The sequence below is a fragment of the Pterocles gutturalis genome, unplaced genomic scaffold (assembly GCF_000699245.1).
Source record: "Pterocles gutturalis isolate BGI_N339 unplaced genomic scaffold, ASM69924v1 scaffold13413, whole genome shotgun sequence".
Taxonomy (NCBI): Eukaryota; Metazoa; Chordata; class Aves; order Pterocliformes; family Pteroclidae; genus Pterocles; species Pterocles gutturalis.
In genome coordinates, this window is record NW_010120663.1 from 16165 (window position 1) to 36767 (window position 20603).

At 36.7% G+C, this 20603-nt stretch overlaps 1 protein-coding gene across 4 annotated transcripts; it reads right to left on the reverse strand.

Annotated features, from left to right (window-relative positions):
* Nucleotides 1-346: 346 nt before the first annotated feature.
* Nucleotides 347-19812, reverse strand: HSPA4L (heat shock 70kDa protein 4-like). Of its 4 annotated transcripts, none has more exons than XM_010076989.1 (19): nucleotides 19761-19811; nucleotides 18459-18599; nucleotides 17661-17783; nucleotides 16319-16418; nucleotides 14281-14414; nucleotides 13145-13389; nucleotides 12982-13058; nucleotides 11657-11808; nucleotides 11044-11150; nucleotides 10491-10624; nucleotides 9205-9370; nucleotides 7694-7712; nucleotides 6693-6794; nucleotides 6031-6168; nucleotides 5252-5377; nucleotides 3947-4054; nucleotides 2742-2861; nucleotides 2035-2196; nucleotides 347-1605 (listed from the first exon to the last, which is right to left on the reverse strand). In XM_010076989.1, exons 2-19 carry the CDS (start codon nucleotides 18483-18485, stop codon nucleotides 1411-1413), a joined length of 2235 nt encoding a protein of 744 aa, XP_010075291.1. In that variant the 5' UTR covers nucleotides 18486-18599; nucleotides 19761-19811; the 3' UTR covers nucleotides 347-1410. The 4 variants fall into 4 exon arrangements, with proteins under 4 accessions (XP_010075291.1, XP_010075290.1, XP_010075288.1 ...); XM_010076988.1 differs by having other exon boundaries at nucleotides 7694-7741; nucleotides 9168-9370; XM_010076986.1 differs by lacking the exon at nucleotides 7694-7712 and having other exon boundaries at nucleotides 9168-9370; nucleotides 19761-19812.
* Nucleotides 19813-20603: the final 791 nt, after the last annotated feature.

Consider the following 20603-nt stretch of genomic DNA (forward strand, 5'->3'; position numbering starts at 1 on the left):
CTACATGCATTTCTGCAACAGAGTTCAAGTCAGTGAAGTGTTATACTGCAACTAATCTCAGTCTCTTATACTGACTTGACTCAGAAGCCACTTCTTGTAGTTAGAGTAGCCCATTCCTGTTCTGGTAACAGAAGAGTTGCTTGAAGTCAGAAGAAAACTGACTTGCTCTGGCAAGTGCTACCAGTACCTCTGTGACTGACAAAAGCATTCGGAATATATAAACATACACTGGACCATGACAATGTCTAAGATGTATCAAAGAAAATAGTGACTCAACTGTGTAATACACTGTAGACACTTTCATTACATCAAGTAATTGACCAAAGATTAAGATTGGTAAACTATGCAAGTTCATCAAGTAGATTCCATCTTTGGAGTAATAATATCCAGTTTCTAAGTTCTTTTGTTTAGATCCTTGACCAAAAGGTTTATGTGCCGAGTACTAAGGCTTAAATAAGCTCTCTCTATTTCTTTCAAGTTTGCAAGAAAAAGCATTTAAGCAACCTGAAAATCAGGGTGCTAATATCCAGCTCATACAGCACAACTTCTGTTTCTCCTCCCCAGCGTAGGATGTGATCAAGACGTAGCTTTTGTTCAAAACAAAAAGAAGTGGAAATAGTAACATGTGCAGTAAGACATTTTCAAGGGAAAGCTATGCAACAGTCCTTGTATATTCTACCACTTCATACTATTATCATTAGCATGAGCCTATCATAAGCACAGTACGTTATGTACAGCAATGCGCACTGAGACCATTCACTTAATTTCAGCACTCAGCAGAGCCATTATGCTAGCATTTTGTAACTAAGATTGTTAGTGGTATGGGAATCGAAAAAGTGTTTAAGCTTGTATTATTCAGTTCATATGAAAACAACAGTACAATTCTCATGGTACATCAATAAGATGGACTAGTATGCCAACTAACCTCTATTTTAATATTTAAATTATAACAATACAATAACTAGAAAAGGTCAGTGCTTCAAGTGACAAGTTCTGCCACTTCAATTCCAATATTTTTCCAAAATAAAGATGCAATTAGATCTACACTTGAGCATCAGTAGTGCAATACAGTATCCTTTCCTGAATAAAGGAGCTGAGGTTTATCCACAATAAAAGCTTTAAATAAGGTAGATTGTTGCCATTTATATATCAATTCTGTATGTTTGATATAAAATATATTGGGAAAGCTTAAACTGACGTATACAATCTACATTTGGCTAAAGCTCCACATAAGCAGCATCAGTGGAAATGAACAGACATGTACTTTATATAAAACACTTTCGAAACTACTCAGCAACAAATGACAAAGGTTGTCTAAGAATAACTGAACATCTGAGGTGTGTACCAGACAAAAAGAATGGACCCTGTGGTTACTTGCACTATTTTAATTGAGTAAAAGAAATGCAAGATTTAGTCCACTTCCATTTCTCCAGGTGGTTTGGTCTGCTGAGAGTTGTCCTTCGCTGGTTCAGGTTTTGTTTCAGCACCGCTCTGTCCGTTCACTGGTCCATTGTGTTCACCATTAGCTTTTGACTGCCCATCATTGGGAGGTTCTGTCTTCGGTTTGGGCTTATATATAATAGGATTACAGAAGCTATCCAGTTCCTAGTTGTAACAGAAGTGAGAGAACACATTCATTTGGTGGCACAGAAATTGCATTAAACTAGAATGTCTCAAGTTTGTTTCACTTTTGTTATGTCCTGGAATTTGATTTTCAAGGACTAGACTTCTCAATTCTATCAAGTCTAGAAATGTAAAATAAAGTAAGACCTTTCACTAGCTGAAGAGCTTCCTTGATCTGTTAAAAGCCTACATGGGAATTCATTTTCTAGCAAGCCTGGTGCTATAACTCAGGTTATTTTAAAAAGGATTATGCAGAGGTACTGCTGTAAATCAAGAGCCAGACTTGAACATCGATACAACTATTACTCCCTCTGTATGGATCTCTTCATAGCTTTAAAATCTCTACAAGTGTCATATTCTAGCTCAATACAGAGCCCAAAAAAACTTAGATACAATGATTTTTTTTTTTACCTTTGATTTTGTCAGTATTTCTGCCACTTTGACAACTGGATCCTGAGTTAAACTTAGTTTGTTCTGGGCATTCATTTTGCTGTTCAACCAATTCATAGCCTCACTAATGTATTTTTCAACTTTTTCCATCTCAGCAGGATCTAGGTGATCATATTTTTCATCCTAAGAGAGAGATATTTATATAATCAATTAATATATGCTTCTCACGCAATTAAGAATTTCACGGACACATAATAAATAGGACAACATTGCTACAACCCCCACTAAAAAGTTTTTAACATGCATTTAGTATGAAGAACGTACAACAAGACAGGACAGTATTTTTAGACATTTGAAATTTGGATCTTAAGTGCATGCTGCTGAAACAGAGGTTAGTAATGAAGTTGCAAAAAAAAAAAAAAAAAAGCACCCAAGATCTACTGCAGTTCGAGTAAGTAACCCCATGGGTAGTCTTCCAAGTTGCAAACAATGGTAACAGCTGTTACTTCAGATACCAATTTCAAGTGGTACAAGTGACCATAAAGAAGTGTTTCTCACGAAGAGAGCATTTTTGCTAGCAGTCCAGAAGAGTTTTAGAAGTTCTCAGGAGCAGAAGCACAACAGACAGCCTAACAGATAATCCTATAGGATTTCTTTTTAAGCACAAAAACTCTGCAGCCAAACTCAAGTACCCATAATAGTTCATTCCCTAAATAATTTGTTTCTACCTTGTTTTTGTATGCTTCTACTGCTTTCATAAGGAGCTGAATCTTCTTTCCCAGTTCATTTAAAACTTTTGGTCTCTCTTCATGTTCCATGTATCTTTCCTGAATAGGCTGTCCAAATTTCTGGAAACAGAAGCACAAAGATCTTGACAAAACTCAAGTTGACTTCAGTCTGGGCTAAGAATAAAATGTGGCATTGGAAGGAAGGCTGCCTTTAACTCCTCTTCTCACCCATTCAAGAGCTTAATTTTTGCATTTTGCTTTAACACAACAAAAAAACAAGCCTGGAAGTTTAAAACACAGGAGTAGTGCTCTGCCCTTACTAATTAGGCTTAGTATTTTGCAGTTATTTTCCACAAAAGAGTATTTGGGACAATGCATTCAGAAGAGAAACAAGACAGGATTTACATGGATGGTTCAATTTTGCTATAGTTCATTTGGAAACTTCTAGTTTTAGCCACTGTTTCTTTCTTTTCTTGAATACTGGTATCCAGGCAAGGCAGCAGTTGCCTGGATCTACACTGCTGTTTCCATCAGTTATCCCTCCCCCAAAGAAAATCTGACTTGAGAGAAAACAGTTGGAGCCCAAGAGCTAGAAACAAAACTTACTATAAACCAAGTAGTAAGTCATTCATCAGATTTCACATCTTCCCATGAGATTATTAGGAACTGAAGTATTTTAGGTTTTTTTGTCACTATTAATTAAATGATACAGTGGAAGCTACTGCTAAAGCACTCTTCAGCCTTAATCATTAGAAATTAGACCAAAAACTCAGTTTTATGATACAGCTCTAGAAGGCCACTTGAAAACAGGAAAACCAGAGCATCTCCTCTGGAGTATAATTCTGAATACCTGGGAAAGCAGTCAAACTACTCAAAAGCCTTTTTCAGATTGTAACAAGACTGACAGAAAATTCCCCATAGCAATTAATTTTATTGTCACTAGTGACAGTCTGCTTCATTGTGACTGTTGCAAATCAGTATTTGTAGTCTGAAATATTCTGTTCATTTCATAACTAAACCACATCCAGATACAACCTGGATGTCCATACTTTAAAAGTTAACGGATTTAAAATCTCACATGTGGGTATGCACATATACATCCCTCATTAAAAGAGCTTTGCTTACTTTAGCCATATATATTTATATAAATGCCCCCACTTCCAAACACACACATGATTTTTCTAGAAAGTAATTTAAAACCTTACTCTTAATTCCTGAAGCTTATCCATGTATACTTGTTTTGGCTGGTCCTCTCCGTCTTCATACAGCCAGTTTTCTGTATCCTCCAACATCAAGGTCAGCTTGTTTGAATCCTATGAATAGAATTAGGGATAATATAGTTCAGAAGAGAAAATGACAAATCAGACTTCTCCCCCAATGCACAAAGAAACCCCCCTACTCAAAAAAAGACTGTTTAAAGTCAGTCTAAAACATTTAAAGTGATAGTGAAGGAAAACTAATTAACGAACTTCAAAGCCAAGATTTTACAAAATGATAAGAGGCAGAACAGCCCTAGTAATCTTGTCTGCAGGTGAAGTTTATGGGAGTTACACAGCTCCAGGATTAATTTTATAAGAAAGCATATGCATCTCTTAATAACATTCTTGTATATTATCTTTACATGGAAATTTTTGCTTCGCAGGTTCTCCAATAGCAGGATGGAAAAACAGACAATTTTGAACAATTACATATATAGTCCTATTTTTTTAATAGGACTCTATTGGCTATAAACAAAGATTTTATCTTTAGTTATTTACAAACAGATCTATCACTTTAACTTACATTAAGGGATTGTTTTGAAATTGGTATGCGCAAGGCAGCCTCACACCCTTGAATTTATACTGAAGGTCACCTGGACTGAGTTGCTGGGTTGATGACCAGGTAGGAAGCCAGAGACAAGACCTTAGAACTGCTGCTGGACATTTGCTGTTTCAACAACTAGTTGCTCGTACACCAGACACTTTTATTTAGATAACTGTTACAGAGAAATCATTATAGGAGAAGGGTTCTTTCAATACTGGTTTTGCAAAAGCCCAGCATACAGCCTTCTTCATCACCTTGTACTTGGACTTCAACAGCATGCCAAGATCAATATACATTTAAGTGGGGAAAGAATCATGTCTAACTTAATTAATTTAGAAACAGTAAGACACAGAACTGCAGACACTCCATTTCTGGTGATTTTCATTTTGTTCCTACCCACTCACACCATTTAGAAGCTCATGGTGATCTGTCCAATTTTCCTACCCCCACCGTAGGATTTTTGTTTTTGCCTGCATCTGCAATCTTTCCTTGCCACTGAGGTACTTCTCAGACACTACAGAACTCTGCATGCCTGCATGTCAAATGCCAGGTGTAAGTGTAGCTTGAACTTGATTCTGTTTAGTTAATCCATTTCATATGCCAAAATAAGCCCAAGAGACTCCTGCAGCCTCCACATAACCCACACTCAAAACTCATAAATACAAAGGAATTTTTTCCAACTGTTGAAACACATAGGTGAGTCTTACTTCTTCAGTGATGAATTTCTCGAAGACACCACACAGTTTGTCTCTGAAGTCATAAACATATTCTTCAACAGCATTCTTAGCATCATTTCTTTCTTTCTCAAGCTTGTCTTGCATCATCATCTTCCCCTAGGATGGAGAAAAGCTTATTTAAAACTAAAAGCATTTCAAGTATCAAGCTTAAGCATTACTCTCTTGAAACTGTATCACAGAACTGTGCAGAAGCCTGCTAATTCACAACTACCTATTAATATGTTCACCTTTGTGTAAGTTGTCTTCACTGCAGGCAGAACTGGAATGGGGGGAAAAATTAGTTCATATGTGAAGCTATTTGGCAAGTGCTTCAACATAAATCAATCGGATACCAATTATGAACTGACCACCACAGACAAGACTAGAAGTAAAGGCAAGTCTTGAGTCTGGTTTCAGAGTCAGTAAGTATCATTCCGCCCTACAAAAATTATTTCTTATTTTATTCTCTAGACGATCTTGTCAATAACAATTAGCATTCCTGTAACATACTGTGCAGCCTTTACTGGCAATCCTGGGCATTTCCTACTTCAGGTAACAGCAGGCTAATAGGTCAGACTCGTAAGAACTGGATGAACTCTAGTGAAACAGGTAAATTTCACCAAAAATCCCCAACCAAAACAAACCCCCTTACAGTTAGAGGACAAACTCCCAATGAATTCTAAATTAGATAAGTTTACAGCTGCAAATACTTTCTGGATAATTATTTACAGTGGCATTAATTTGAGTAGTCACCTGTTTATACTGCTTACCTCATTTTCTATGTAGCAGTTGATGAGATCTTGTCCCAGTTGTCTGTAGAGGCTTGCCTGTATAGGTAGGTCAATACTCTTCACTTTTGCTTTAGGCTTTGTCTGGGCTGAATGATCTTGCTTGTCTCCAGAAGCAGCCTATATAAAGATTTATGTTATTAAGAAACTTTGAAGAATATAAATATGGCTATATTTATGCTCAAAATGAGGGGCAAATCGAACTATTAAGACAGCTAGAAATTAGCTATATGTCAATGAAGTACCTAATTATTCCTCTGATATTCAAAATCATCATTACCTTAGTTTTGAACCAAATGGGTGGAATTTAATTTCTTTAAACAAAGTGAAGAGCTGTTGAGAAAACTTGTTCAAAAGCTAAAGGCACTGCATATTCTTCACAATGTTTCCTAAGTTTCCCTAGATATCACCTTCCACTATAAAACTGTGTTAAATAATAGAAGCTTACTTCAAAGTCTTAATAATATACTATGTTGAAAACGGATGTGCTATGGTAGGATTCCTCCCTTAGCCATTGCAATACAGCTGTACTCCTCCAAACAGTGTCTCCCATGTTGCCACTAGTAAGACTATTGACTTTGAGAAAACTGGGCAAAAAATGTCTAAGGGAAGCAACATTACATTTCTTTATCAATAATACAAACTTTTGTTTCGGTTCCTGCATTTTCAGTTTCCTCATCTGCTTGGTTCTGTTGTTCAGCTTGACTTTTCTGAATACTTTCATCTTGGTCAACCTGCATTTTATCCTAGAAAAAGAGTTACATAACTGAATACACAGGTTTGTGGTATGATTTAACAATTATGTCAATTACAGTACATCCCAGATAACACATGGACTAAGAATCAATTTTAAGAATTGATTCACCATGTTTAAACAGCCATTTTGATATAGTACTTGTATTCATATCTTTCTCAAGTTAAATGGAAATTCTATTCTACCTGTCCCCCTTGAAACATTTATGATGTTGCAGCCTGTCCCCTGTTGCAGAACTACACTAAGCCCTGTGAATACTCCATTTAAAATTAGAAATAAATACATATAAAATGTATGCAAAGAGCATTCTAGAAACACACCACCAACACAGGCAATAACACAAAGTTCTCTATGGAACAGCCAGAACTTCAACCACATACCATTTTTCACCTGAACTTTAAAATTTGCAATCCAAAGTAGCAGTACTTTAGTCATTGTAATTTTTACCTGCATCTGTCTCACAAGACCATGAAAATTAGTTTCTGTAGTAGCCTCTTGGAGCACATTACCAACTGTCTTCCCTCCCTGTCACTCAAAATTAACAAAGTTCCACTTAAGATTCCTGGAGTCATAAACTACATATACATGTGAAATAATGTACTGTTAGTTTTTCAAAACACAAGAAAGTACTTAAGTATTTCAAACTCTAGCACAGATGCCTATGTTGCAGTCTGGCTATGTTACCTGATTTAGGTAGGAAGTTTTTAATGATAGAAGTTGAAAACAAGAAGGCTGCTTTCACCAAATTTTAAGTTTTGTCACTTCCAAGTAGAAAAAACATCCTTATTTACAGTTCTTACTGTTCACACAGAAAAGACAACAACTGGAAGGAACTCTTTTGCCTACACAAAAAAGCTAGAGGGGAAAATAATACATATATAAACCACAAACCTCCTCCTCAGAGTTGAGGGTATCATCCTCAGTAATGGAAGGTAATTGCTGACAAGCACCGTTGCAAAACAGAAGATGTGTTAGATGAATGAACGCACTACAAATTGGAAGCCTGAGGATGGAAGTAACTCCTCTTGTACTGAACACAGTGTACTAATCTTGGTAAACTCCACATACAGTACACCTATTACACTACATGCCAGTAATGTTACTTTCAACAGTTTTTCACTTGTATACAAATATCAGATGCACAGCACCTGTCCACAAAGAACTGCATCATGTTTGGCAGTACAATATTTAAGGAGTGGCTTATACCAATTATGTAATGCTAACTGTGTAACCACTTGCTCTAATTCCTGCAGTATATTCAACTAAAGTGGGAAAAGCTGCTCAGGACAAATTTTAAGAAACAGTGACAGAAAATGCATTCACCCCTTCCTCTAAATAAAGCTGTAGAGTGTTTTCTTTCTGTCCAACCTTACTTCCCCAAGGAAAGCCTTGTTCAGTACACCTGACAGCCTGGGAGACCAGTCACTCTGCTGAGCAGTTTGCAGTCTCAGAAAGACAACGCGAGCATGAAGCAGCAGCTTGCCCACTGCTTTATCCTCTTTTTCTCTACACTATCAGCTCACAGAAGAGAGAGATGTGACAAACAAAATCCCAAGCTACACAAGGGCACAAGCAAAAAAGAAAGGCTGCTGAGGCCACTGCTGGAGTGCTGTTCCTTGCTGCAAAGTGCTCCCTGGTACCCAGTCCTCAGCTCTACAGCATCAGATATAACACCTGCACCTCGCTACTCTCAGCAATCTAGTTTTGGTATGCAGTGCACTATCAGGTTGCTCCTCCTTGCACTAGAATGAGAGACCTGGCAGGTAGAATACTGTGAGCTGGCACCAAGGATCTACAGTACTTTAATACACTGGCCAGCAATGACATGAGAGTCTAAAAATGTCAGTTTCTCAGTATCAACGACAAAGCTGCTGCACATGTATTTCCAGTAATTTTGCCCTGTAGGTTTACAATCCAGTTTGTAAGAACCACCAGTACTACAGTACATAAAGCAGTGCCTTAGTGAAAGAACGTTTATGAAGAACAAGTTTTCCATACATAAAGAAATACCATATATTTTTACTCAATTAAAATGAGTTACCTGAGGAAAAACAACCTTAGAATTAATTTGTTAGATCTCATTAAATAAGTTGCCATTCGATAGCAACACTAGATACTGCTAAGACTAGGAGAGATGGTAAAGAAAAATTTTAAAATTGCCTTTTAGAATTTTTTTTTCTTAGTGCCACATGTCACCAGTACTATAATAATAAACAAACATGAAGAAATGTGTTACATAACTGAGGAAATAATTTAAGGGTGGAGAAGCAGCAACTGTCAAAAGCTCTACACGATGATTTACTCTCCAATTATTGGCTCTCTTGTCAGAATTACAAGGTGTACGGATATTTACAAGTTTACATACCAGCTCATCATCTCTGCCTTGGTTTTTGCTTGATGATTCAGTATCCATAGGTGTGTCATTGTGATCTCCCTCGATGTTCTGCTTCTCTATTATAGAAGCATTAGCCACACTGAAAACGCCATGGATGTTGACGCGCACTTTAACCTTCACTTTGGAATTGTCACCATCATGTTGGGGACCAACATTTTGAATAGTGAAATGCCCTGGAAAAAACAAGGATTATTTTAATTATCTTTCCAAAAAATAGTGAAAGAGGAAAAAAATAATTTATGTTCCTTGAAGGGTGTTAATTTAAATAGCAACTTCATGCAATTTATATCAACTGTCGGGAAACTTCCTACTTATAGCTGTCATTTCTACAATGCAAGCTGCAGCAAGATAAAATAAAACCTGGTTCCCCTGTTATCACCAGTTAACTGGTAATTAACAAGATAGTTTTGCTTTATCTGTAGTTCACAAAAAAATAAAGAGACAACACTTTATGAGGTGTTATACTTCTCTGTTACTTTCCTTAACCATCACACTAAAGAAATTACTCTGTGATTAATCTTGAATGGTTTCTTTCATCCACTTAACTCAAATTTCACACTGAAGAATATTTGGACAATGATCAGTGCTTATCAACCCTTCTAGAAGCAGTGAGGTTGATATTTTATTTTGAAACTTGTTGGAAATTAGAGTGTAAATGATGCAGACTGTGCACATGTAGAGGAAAATGTTCTTTCCTAAACACAACAGACTTCTTGCACAGACAGCTAAACAGGTTGCACCAAGTTAATATCCGACTCATAAATCAGTAAATAAAACTGTTAATTAAACACCCTGAGAAGTCTTCTAATAACTGCAAGTAAGGCAGTATTAGCTACCATCTACAACATTAGACTCTACTACAAATGCTTTACTTCAGGAAATGCCTATTTTGTATGTTCTCAGGTTAACAGAAAAAGACATGACAGATTCCTGTCTGGACATGTAACTGTCTAGTGCTAACAGCTCCTTTGATCCAGTTTCCTTGAAAAAACCCAGGCTAGCAGGCACGTAAGATTCTTATCCATTTTACAGAGGTTGAAAGAACCAGACATTAGAGCACTGAACTCTTTGTACCACTTTTTTAATGAAGACAGATAAAATGAAGAAAGTAAATTTTCTAGGAACAAAGATGTCAATTGTGTTTGATCACAGCATTTAAACCAAGAAGATTGTGCTGAGCCTTTCTAAAGAACCTATGCAAAATGGAAGTAACCTATCTTAGAAAACAAGAGAACCACTTTTCCCATTATCAACAGAAGTTGGGTATGGGGTTTTGAATTCACGTGTTCTTACCTATTCTGGAGTCAGGATAAGGCACTTCATGCGGATGGGTATAGTAAGCTTCCAGGTCAAAAGGCTCTTTCTTGTGAAAAGTAATTACTTTTGAGAATGGAGCAGCATGGTTCTTACTGAAGACCTCACATTCCCTAAAATAGTAAAATATTAAGTAAGATTAAACTGCTGAGCATAACATAATGGATAATCAGAATCAAGGTATGTTAATAATCAGCAAACATTCTAGCCAAGCAGCTAAATAATTTAGTTTAAATCAGTTTATGACATGAGTTGCAGGTTGAAGGCCTACAGGTCTCAAAACTGGACTATGCCTTCTATGTCACTTCCAAAAAATTAAGTAACTTCACACAAACATTTTTAAAGTAAATGTATTTCCAATTATTAAGCAGTAATCAGAAATCAAAAGATATAATGCAAAAAAACCCAAAATTTAAACTGTTCAAGTGTATGACAGCTTCAGAATTTGAGGCCTGTTCTTTCCCATAGCTCAACATTTTTCTTTATATACACACACAAACACACAATTTTTAGTAGGCACCATACAACTTACCCTGTTCCTTCTTCATAAGACGATTTCCATCTTAATGTTATAGAATAAGGAACAACATCTGTGATGGAAAATTCACGCACTTTAAAAGCTGGGGAAAGAATTGCACACTAGAAAACAAAGACCAGAATTTCATTACATCCATGCAGTCAAATAAATAGCAAGTACAATAATTAAGAGCAAAAAGGCTACATTTCATATAGGTCACACGGAGGTCCTGTTTATCACAGGATTTTTAACAGAAACTTCTTATGCCTAATAGAAATTGAACTGAAAGACTCAACTCAATTAAGATAACAGTGACAGATGTTGCTTCCCTGGTGATTGTCAGTCAAGACAGCCAGCAAAGCCCGCAAATGAGTACACAGAAGTGGAACAGTGCAGTCTGGGTTATCCCATTTAACAGGTCTCTAACAAGACCATCCTTCTAACATGACACAGCAGCAAATTACTGGATGTAATACAATAATTTCTGACATGGTCACTGTCACCAACTTTTGAAAGGGCAAGTAAGACTCCACATCTTGCTTCAGCTATAGTACCTTTTGCTTAGTTGTATTTCATTAGTACAAGATGTTAAAGAAGCAATACTGAAGTTTAATTTCAGTAACTATACCTGCAAGGCACAGCCTCTTGCAACAGCTTCGTCAGCATTTAGCGTGGTGCTTATTTCTTTACAGAAAAAGTTAGAGATCTGTTCCTTCACTGCTGGAATTCTAGTAGCCCCACCTACTATTTCTATACCGTAGATATCTTCACGCTGCAGTTCTAGAAAACAGAGTGCATGGCCTTAAGTTATCGTCAAGATATCAAAAAGCTACCAAAACAAACAACCAAAAAAAGATAAGAACTCTCTTATTATCTAGACACTGTGACAAGCACTGAATATCTGACATGATCTTTGAAACCAGCTTTGTCATGATGTGTCCAATTCAAAGTCTTTGTCCCTCCTGCAGGCTAAAAAGTTTTCTAGTTGCACAATCCCAGAAAATGCAGAAGCCAAGCATCAGTACGGACAGCTGTTCTTTAAAATGCACTGTCCATGTGCACCCCCTTTCTGGTGCGCAGAAGCTCAAGTGTGTGTAATTGGGTTTTCTTTGGCCACCTTGCACTTCTGGACAATACCTCCCAAACAAGAAAACAACCATACCCAAATATAGCTCATTTTCTGTTTGATTTAATTTAATGCCAATAGAGAAAAGCAAACCCTTTAAAAATATATAATAAATATTAGACTGTGCTTGCAGGGTAACTTTTTAATTCTGGATTCAAGATATGCACATAAAGTCATCTCAAACAACTGTCAGTCCTCAAACAGTTCTGCTCAGCAGTTATTCAGGTTCTTACTTCCTGTATTAGTTATCCAGCCAAGTCACAAGATAAGCAGGATCTTTCCTTTTTAGTTGGATGCTAGAATTAGGGGCAAAACCTTTTCCTGTGAAAGTCTAGTTCTCTTCTTTATACTACATTAAGCAAAAATAAAATTGTTATTTGCACATGCTTTAGATAATTTATTCCAAGAATATACCGCCAAATTCTCAGGTCAGTGAGGAGATGAACATATCACATATGGAACAGGCTGGCCAGACAGTTGTAGGGAAGAATAATAGTTTTTCTCATCCTTGTTTTGCTTTGGTTGTTTTGATTTTTCTAATAAAAATAATCTTTCAGAGTGCCAACCTTTTCCATTACACAGAGTGAATGAGAGTCAATAAATCAGGGTTGCAGAGTGATATGTGCACTAAATGAGGCAGGAATGGGATCATGCATACATGACAAGCATATGAATGGAACTTACATTTAGCTTTTCAGTACTTAGCTTTGCAATTCTAATAAATACAAAAATATATTAAAAAGATAATCATTAAAAAGATCTAGGATAACTGCATTACTAGTTACTTTCCTGAACCAAAAGCAGTACCTGAATTAATTCCTACTTACTAGCTTGCTCCATGGCTGCTCTCAGAGGAGGTTCTACTCTGGACAGAAGGGCAGCACACAATTGCTCAAACTGAGCTCTGCAGAAACAGGGAAAGCGTTTCACATTACAGGAGAGCTTAGAGAACACACTTCACTGCACTTCAGAGAAAATTATGCACAGTACCTGTTCATCTTACTGGAGACATCAAGGTCATTCATGAAGCACTCAATATTGAGTGGAAGGTCAGAAGCATTTGCGCTCATAAGCTTCTTTAGTTTTTCACATTCCTGATACAATCGTAGCAGCGCTCGGGGATTCTCTTTTACATTCAGTTTGTATTTTGTCCTAAATTCTTCAGAGAAGTAATCTACCAAAGCCTCATCAAAATTCCTACCACCTAAGAAAGGGTCAAATGTAGTAGCTAAGACCTGCACAGAAGCGAAAGAACAGAGATTAAAAGTTATTAGGCTACATTTGTTTAGATATAGAGATAGCTTTCATACAGACACTAACTTTAGAACAGCTTTAAAAACAGGTTTGAGATGCGAAAATTATAGTTTTTGCACCATCTTCTACACAGCTGCCAGACAGAACAATTAAAAGAAGTATCACTCAATTATTTAGTTCCTGCCCTGCCCAAATAAAATACCATCGTATCTATCATGCTATTTTCTACCACTCTGCAGCACTTACTCAGTTTACTACAGAAAGGAGCTATTTTGTCATGTCATATTCTACTAGTTCTGTGTCATCTACTCAAAACAGAAAAACCTGCTGCCATCTTCTGTATGACTTCAGAAGACTACATTTTGCTACCAAAGAGAAGTTTACAAAAATATTCAGCCATCAGTAGCTCACAGGCAAAGATTTCACAACTAGGAAGTGAAGACTGTGCAGTTTTACTTCACATCCTATTGAATTTACATTTTGAATCGTCACGGGTGGCACCATAGAGAAGTCATCACAGAGCAAAACAGGGCAGTTCAACAACTTCCCATTGATAAATCAGTTGCACAACTACAATGCTTATGAGACTACCAGAAAAGGCAAATATTTCAGTAATACAACATGGCACAAAAACTGCAACATGCTTAATTGTCAAGTACGTCTAAAAAAACTCTGGGATACTCCACTTCTGCATTTTATATAAATTATTTGCCAAAACAGTCAAAAAAGAACAGAAGTTTTGTATTCTGCATTTCAAAAATATTTGCTATAAACATTTAGTTTAAAAAAAACCCCAACTTTCCTCAGAAAAGTATTTTGAGGACTGTTCAACCCAAGAATATGGGATTTTACTGTATGACTTAAAAGATTACCTTCAGTTTTCCCTTGTTAAAAGCACAGATTGAAACCTGATATGCAGAATGCCCCATATCCACAAAGACCACATTTCTTGGCTTCTCTTCCAAGGCTGGCAGATCTTGCTTATATATTCCATAGGCTAGTGCAACTGAAAAACACCAAGCCATGGAAATTAATGGAAAGCTGGACACAATTGTAAAGCATACACGAAAAGCACTACCAAAAGAAAGACACTACTTCTGTTTACTCCTTCTAAACACCTCTGCCCAAACAGAACATAAGGGTCAAAAGGCTCACAAGCTTCAGACCATTATGAGTTGCCACATACCTTATTTTCAGTTTTTACTATTTGATTTATAGCTTTACTAGTATATTACCTCATGTCCATACATGTAATTGACAAAGAAGTATTCTGTATAGCCTAATATTTCTTTCCAAAAAAACCTACACACTGTGAACCTCCAAAGCAGTGAAGTCAGCAGCATAGGCACCATCATAAATTTAACTTTTCAGATCCAGGATTTATCAGAAGGGTTATTTTTGCTTCTGTCTAAGAATTACTGTTCGTTTATAAAGCAGCTCATCACAAAGAAAGTTAACATGTTGAAAACAAATGTTTTAACTGTCAATGCAGGAAACAGATGTCAAATTAAGGTTTAATGCTACTAAAGCATCACCTAGTATTTTAGTTCTGTTTGCATCCAAATTAACATTGTAATTTGTGAAATTTCACAGATTAAGTCTCATGCCTACACCTCTTCTTTGAAATGCCTTAGTTTAGGTATTTAACGGCTCATTTTTGCAAAATTCAAGCATGCTGAAGGGATAAATCACATTTTAAAATATTATTTTGCAAGAATCTAAGATTTCAATACCAGCAATCATACTGAAAGTTAGCTGAGACTTCATAAAAGCAAAGAGAATTTAAATCAAGAAAAAAAAAATTACTGGTTTAAACTGCTCCAACTTTAGTTCCCATCAAGTGCAACGTATTTTTATACTCTACCTTAGAATTCACCAAAATCAGAGGAGGGCAGTAAACAAATTAATTTACAGAAAAAAAGAGTTGGGCCAACATTACAACTGAAAGGATTGCTACAAGTTTCAGCTGTCATTCTCCCACAGACTTATGTTTGACTTGACTTGGATTATTTTGAGAAGTTATAAAGTTCATTTCTAAATACGATCAGCAAGTCTGCTTTGAGAAGAAGTTCCATAAAAATGCACTTTTGTGTAAAAGCAGCTTTCAAAGCTTACATATTAACTAGTTAAAAATGAAAAAAAAAATCTTTGGACTACAGATTTTCAAGTTTCCCTTCAATGCATTTCATGTCAAATAAATATTAGCTAACGTTAAAAATTTATTTCACTAATACTTCCATGAAATTAATTTTTACTCCAGCACACCCATCTTACAGTAAGCTGGAAAGAAAATTGTTACACCACTGTTTTATCAAGCGGGGGAAACGATATTAACAGCTAACTGTAAATAAAATGAAAAATATAAATGAGATCATTTGGAAGTCCATCATAGAACAAAAGCATGGGAAATATCATGCTTTTAAAATACCCTGCTACACACCTATGTTAAATAATGTATTTACTGTAGTCTTTCAGACAGATGCATGTTACATCTGATGGTACTGTACTATAGTATTTTTTAATACAACAATTGAGAATTTAGGTCAGGTGCATACCCCAACTGGATTAAAGAGATTGTGAAGCCAGCTCAGACCTTCCTGATACAGCTGCTGTAGCTCCACGGTACAGCAGAGAGGTAAGCAGAGATATCAGCTTCATTTCAGAAGCAGAGTGACTATTTTCAAGTGGCATTGTATTCACGTTAGCAAACCTAAACTTTTATCACGTCTCACAAGTGGTGAACACCACCCTGCTGACACAGTTGCTGCTTCCAGTTCCCAAGCTGGACTGGGCAGTACTAGCCTGGATAGCTTTTTTCCAAGCTCCTAATTGTGTAACAGCATGTCACCACTTTCACAGATTCAATATCCTGAATGGTTAGAAAAAAAAAAAAAAATTGCTGCCCTTTACCTGCTGTAGTTTCATTCATCAGCTTCAGACAATTTAGTCCTGCGATCTGTGCAGCTGCCATTACAGACCTTCTCTCAGCATCAGTGAAGAAACTGGGTACCTGTTTCCAAAACAAAATTACATAGGTTATTACAAAATATGGACTTTTTGATTTGAAGAAGTGAAACTTACCCATTAAGCAACCCTGTAAATTTAAGTACCACAAGAAACTGTTATAAACTAACCTCAGATTAATAAGGCAATCTTATAAAAATAAGACAGATAGGTAATTCATTTTAGTGCATATTTAATCAACATTTCAGAATATGAGAAAAATGAAGTGACATTGAAGAGCTGTGTAGATTCAAGCACCAGAAAACTGAAAATGCTTTCTCAGTCTTCTGATGAATCTTTGATCTTAAAAATCATTACCAGTTTCTGAAAACATTTGTACAGCACGAACTCAACACAATAAATATTCATACATAGCCCCAAAATAAATTACTGCAGAAGCATTACAGCGGTGCTAGAATTAAACTTAATGCTGAACTATGTGTTACAACTGAATCTGCATCCATTTTTCACTTACCACCTCTACCACAGTGCCAGTTTACAGTGCACTACAATACCTAGTTCCACCAAAAATAGCCAAAGCACAATCAGAGCCCATTTAGAAACTGGCTGCAATCAGTTGCTGTATCTTCAACCTCAGTGAAGTTTAAGACAGAACTACATTCAGGGTGTCTATTTCATTAGCCACCATTGTGGTGTATTACCAAGGATCTCTGTGTGGGAGATTATCTGTAAGTGTCTTTGTATCCCACATGGAAGCAAGGAAAAAGATCAAAGCAGATTTCTAACAGCTGAAATATACAGCTTTCCAGTTCCTATGTCTCTGGCTGGCAGAGAGGGCATAACTGCAATACTTCATGCCCAGACTCCTCACCAGAGCAAGAGCAGAAGTGAAGCTGTAAACAAAGCCAATGTGAGAAGCAGATATCTAGCGCTTCATATCAGGAACAAACCCTCTTGTTTCCAAGCCCCATGCCCTCTCACCCCCACCCCGTGGGTGAGAACACTAGCTAAACAAAACCCAACAAAAGTACATCAGCCAAATAAAAAGACCTTTACAAACAAACACAGGTAGTCCGCACTTCTCAAATTGCCAGTATGACCCTAGAGCCATAAAGTTCATGCTTACAAAAGTATCCTCATTTGGAAAAACTTATAATAAAGGTCCATTTTTTTGACGATTCAATTTCTGCTCATTACTTGTGTCTCTACCATTGCACCATAACTTTATGTAAGCTATACACTTTATGCTATCCATAGCAAGAACTGCAATAAATACATTACAACTTACAGAAATCACACAGTCTGCCACTGGCTTCTTCAAAGCACTTTCTGAGGTCTCTTTAAGTTTAGCCAATAACATTCCTGTAATCTGTTCAACTGCAAACAGTCTCTCTTCATCCAGATATCTCACCTGAAACAAAAAATCGCAATTGTGTTATAAATCCTCTTAACTTTTCTCTAAAATGTGTGGCTTGGACATTTTTTGTAATTTTGAGCAATGAGACCCAAGTTTAACACCAGACTCTGGACACAAATAACCCTCTGTATCAACTGACGTTATTGACTTGTGCTACCTACACCAAATCCTAACAGTTCAGCTTAGCTGAAAATTATTTTGTGGGAAAACTTAACACCCGAGTTATTTTAAGAGGCTATTCAAAATACTATAACTTTATTCAAGGTGAATGAAACAAACTTAACGTTTTTTGGGGTGAGAGCTATTAACATTTTACAGCACACTTGTATGGGAGACAATGCAATACCTTTTTTACAGTACTTTATTACTACAAGCCATGAGTATGTAATACAGAGCAAGTACTCTACATCTTCCCAAACATTCAAAGAAGTGAATGAAGTACAAGGACCAATAAGAAACATAGCAAAACTATGCTAAGGAAGGCTCTGTGAAAAATAAAAGGCCTTACTGTACTGCTTATTATCAATTTTAAAAAGAAATGTTGGGTAAGAATATATATAGAGTTTTCTAAAGGAAAATATAAATCAATTCAAGCAAGAAGTTAAGTGACACAGGTCCAAGGTGCTTATGTCTACCACTAAAGACATCCTGCACAAAGCTCTAACTCACCTTTACTCCTACGGAGCCATTCGGCATCTTCTGAAGTTCATAGGGAAGCTTGGCTCTTTCAGCTTGTATGTACGGATCTTCAAATGCTCTTCCATGCAGTTTTTTGAAGCCGTGTATTGTATTTTTTACATTTGTGACAATCTGTGGAAAAGAGATTTTATTTTTAATGACCCATGAGATACAGACTCTAGAACCTATTCTCTCACCAGTGTTTCAACCTTATTATTTTAAAGACAGACTTTTGAGTAAAAAAAGAGGACCAGAACAAACAAGTCCTAACAAACACAATATTTACAATATCAAAAGAAATCGCTCCACTGTGATCTTCTCCAAGGTAAACTAGGCTAGTTTACTCATCTGAACTTAATAGCTAGTAGAAGTACTGACAGGGCACCTTCACACCAGGAAAGTTCAGGCACTGAGCTGAGATAAAAAGCATAAAGTTTCTCAAAATGAAACTGATACAGCCTCTGCACATACTGACTTGCTCATAGTACAACTGGTGGGTTCTATTACCTTTGTATCCACCACGCAAACCAGCCAGTTAAATTTCCAGTCACCTACACTCTGCAGTAAGAGGAAGGAAGTCCTCTTCTCAGCATGTTAACATGACACATGAATGCCAAGAAAGAGGATAATATCCCATCTATTTTGAATTTGTAGATTCACAGTAGCTATCATGAATTTTTAAGTATTTTCCTTTCAAAGGAAGGTCTTCCTAGGTTGTGAGCAAACTTAGGTGATTAGAGAAATTTTACTTCTGTTCAAAGTTCCAAATTAAGACAGTAAATTACTAAAATGCATTCCTTTTACATTATAAGCAGCAACCAGTATCTATATCAAACTTTAACTGTTCAGTTTCAACTCTTCTAAAACCTAAGCACAGTACTCCTCCCCACTCCCAATGGAGATTTAATTATGAACACTATTCTTGCTGTCATCATAAGGCAAGGAAAAAAAAAAGTTATTTTATCAGGTAATAAACAAGGTTTTTGCTTCTTCCCATTTTTTTTACTCTCAATGACAAACAATGCAGAAATACTGTTCCTGTTTTAGTACAGGTAATATATTTTTGAAGCAGTAACTATTACTGACTCTGAATGACAAACAATGCAGAAATACTGTTTCCGTTTTAGTACAGGGAATATATTTTTGAAGCAGTAACTATTACTGTGAAATGTACCCTTACTGTAAAAAATTTACTTTAAAACAGAAAAATATCAAGTTTATTCATCACTTTTCTTCCCACAGCTGAACACGAAACAAGTCAGGTAAGCATTATCGTGGGTTTGATCCACTTACCTGGCTCTTTGCTGCATTCCCAATGGCGCGGGTCTTGGATCCCAAAGATATACATGCTCTAAGTAAAAACAGAAAAAAAAATCAGCTTTAAAAGAAAACATGATAGAATATTTCCATGGTTCTCTAAAGCACCCACAAAAACTAAAGTATTATCGCGTGCAGCACCAGAACCTGCTGTGGAATTCTAGTTATTTCATGCTTTGCAAATGAGTTTAGAAACTGCAAGCAACCACAATTGTTTTCATTATAATTGCATTTAAGGAATTCTTGAAAAGCTAATGTGTTCTACAGATCTTATCACGAAGGTAAAGAATTAACAGCTACTTCTGGGTCACAGCTTATAACCAAAGCAGCCTGTGACATTCAATTTAAAAACCTGAACTTGAACTGTCAGGTTTTCTTCCCTTCACTCTGATAGTACCACATTCACACTGTGAGAGCCATTAGCAACAATAATCACAAGACAACAATTAGAAAAACCATCTAAGCCCAAGGTAGCTGAACAGCCCAGTTCTACAAACTGTTGAGCACCTCCTGTGACTGAGGACTAACAGGTACACACTGCAAAAGGCAAAATGGGAGATGTCTGCAAACAGCTCCCTGAACAGCTCCCCGCCACCCAGGGCTTGGCAAGCTCTGGAGTAGTCCGTCCATGGCCCCCCGCAGCCTTCTTCTCCTCAGGTTCCCCCTGAGCAGCCCTCTCAGCCTTGCCTCTGGCTCTAACACAGGCTGTCCCAGGTCCCCAGCCATCATCTGGCCCCCTCACTACTGCCTTTGGAAACTTTTTCTTTTGGAAGTTACTATTACCACACCTTTGCTTTACAGATTTGAAACAGAACTCTT

What these genes read in the sequence shown, in the direction of transcription:
- HSPA4L (XM_010076988.1), bottom strand. Translation starts at nt 18,485, where the DNA reads ATGCCGAATGGCTCCGTAGGAGTAAAG. An exon ending in GATGAATGAAACTACAGCAG is followed by an intron (nt 14,415 to 16,318) that starts GTAAAGGGCAGC and finishes GGTGTTTTTCAG; the next exon opens with TTGCACTAGCCTATGGAATA. An exon ending in TTAACAAGGGAAAACTGAAG is followed by an intron (nt 13,390 to 14,280) that starts GTAATCTTTTAA and finishes GCTTCTGTGCAG; the next exon opens with GTCTTAGCTACTACATTTGA.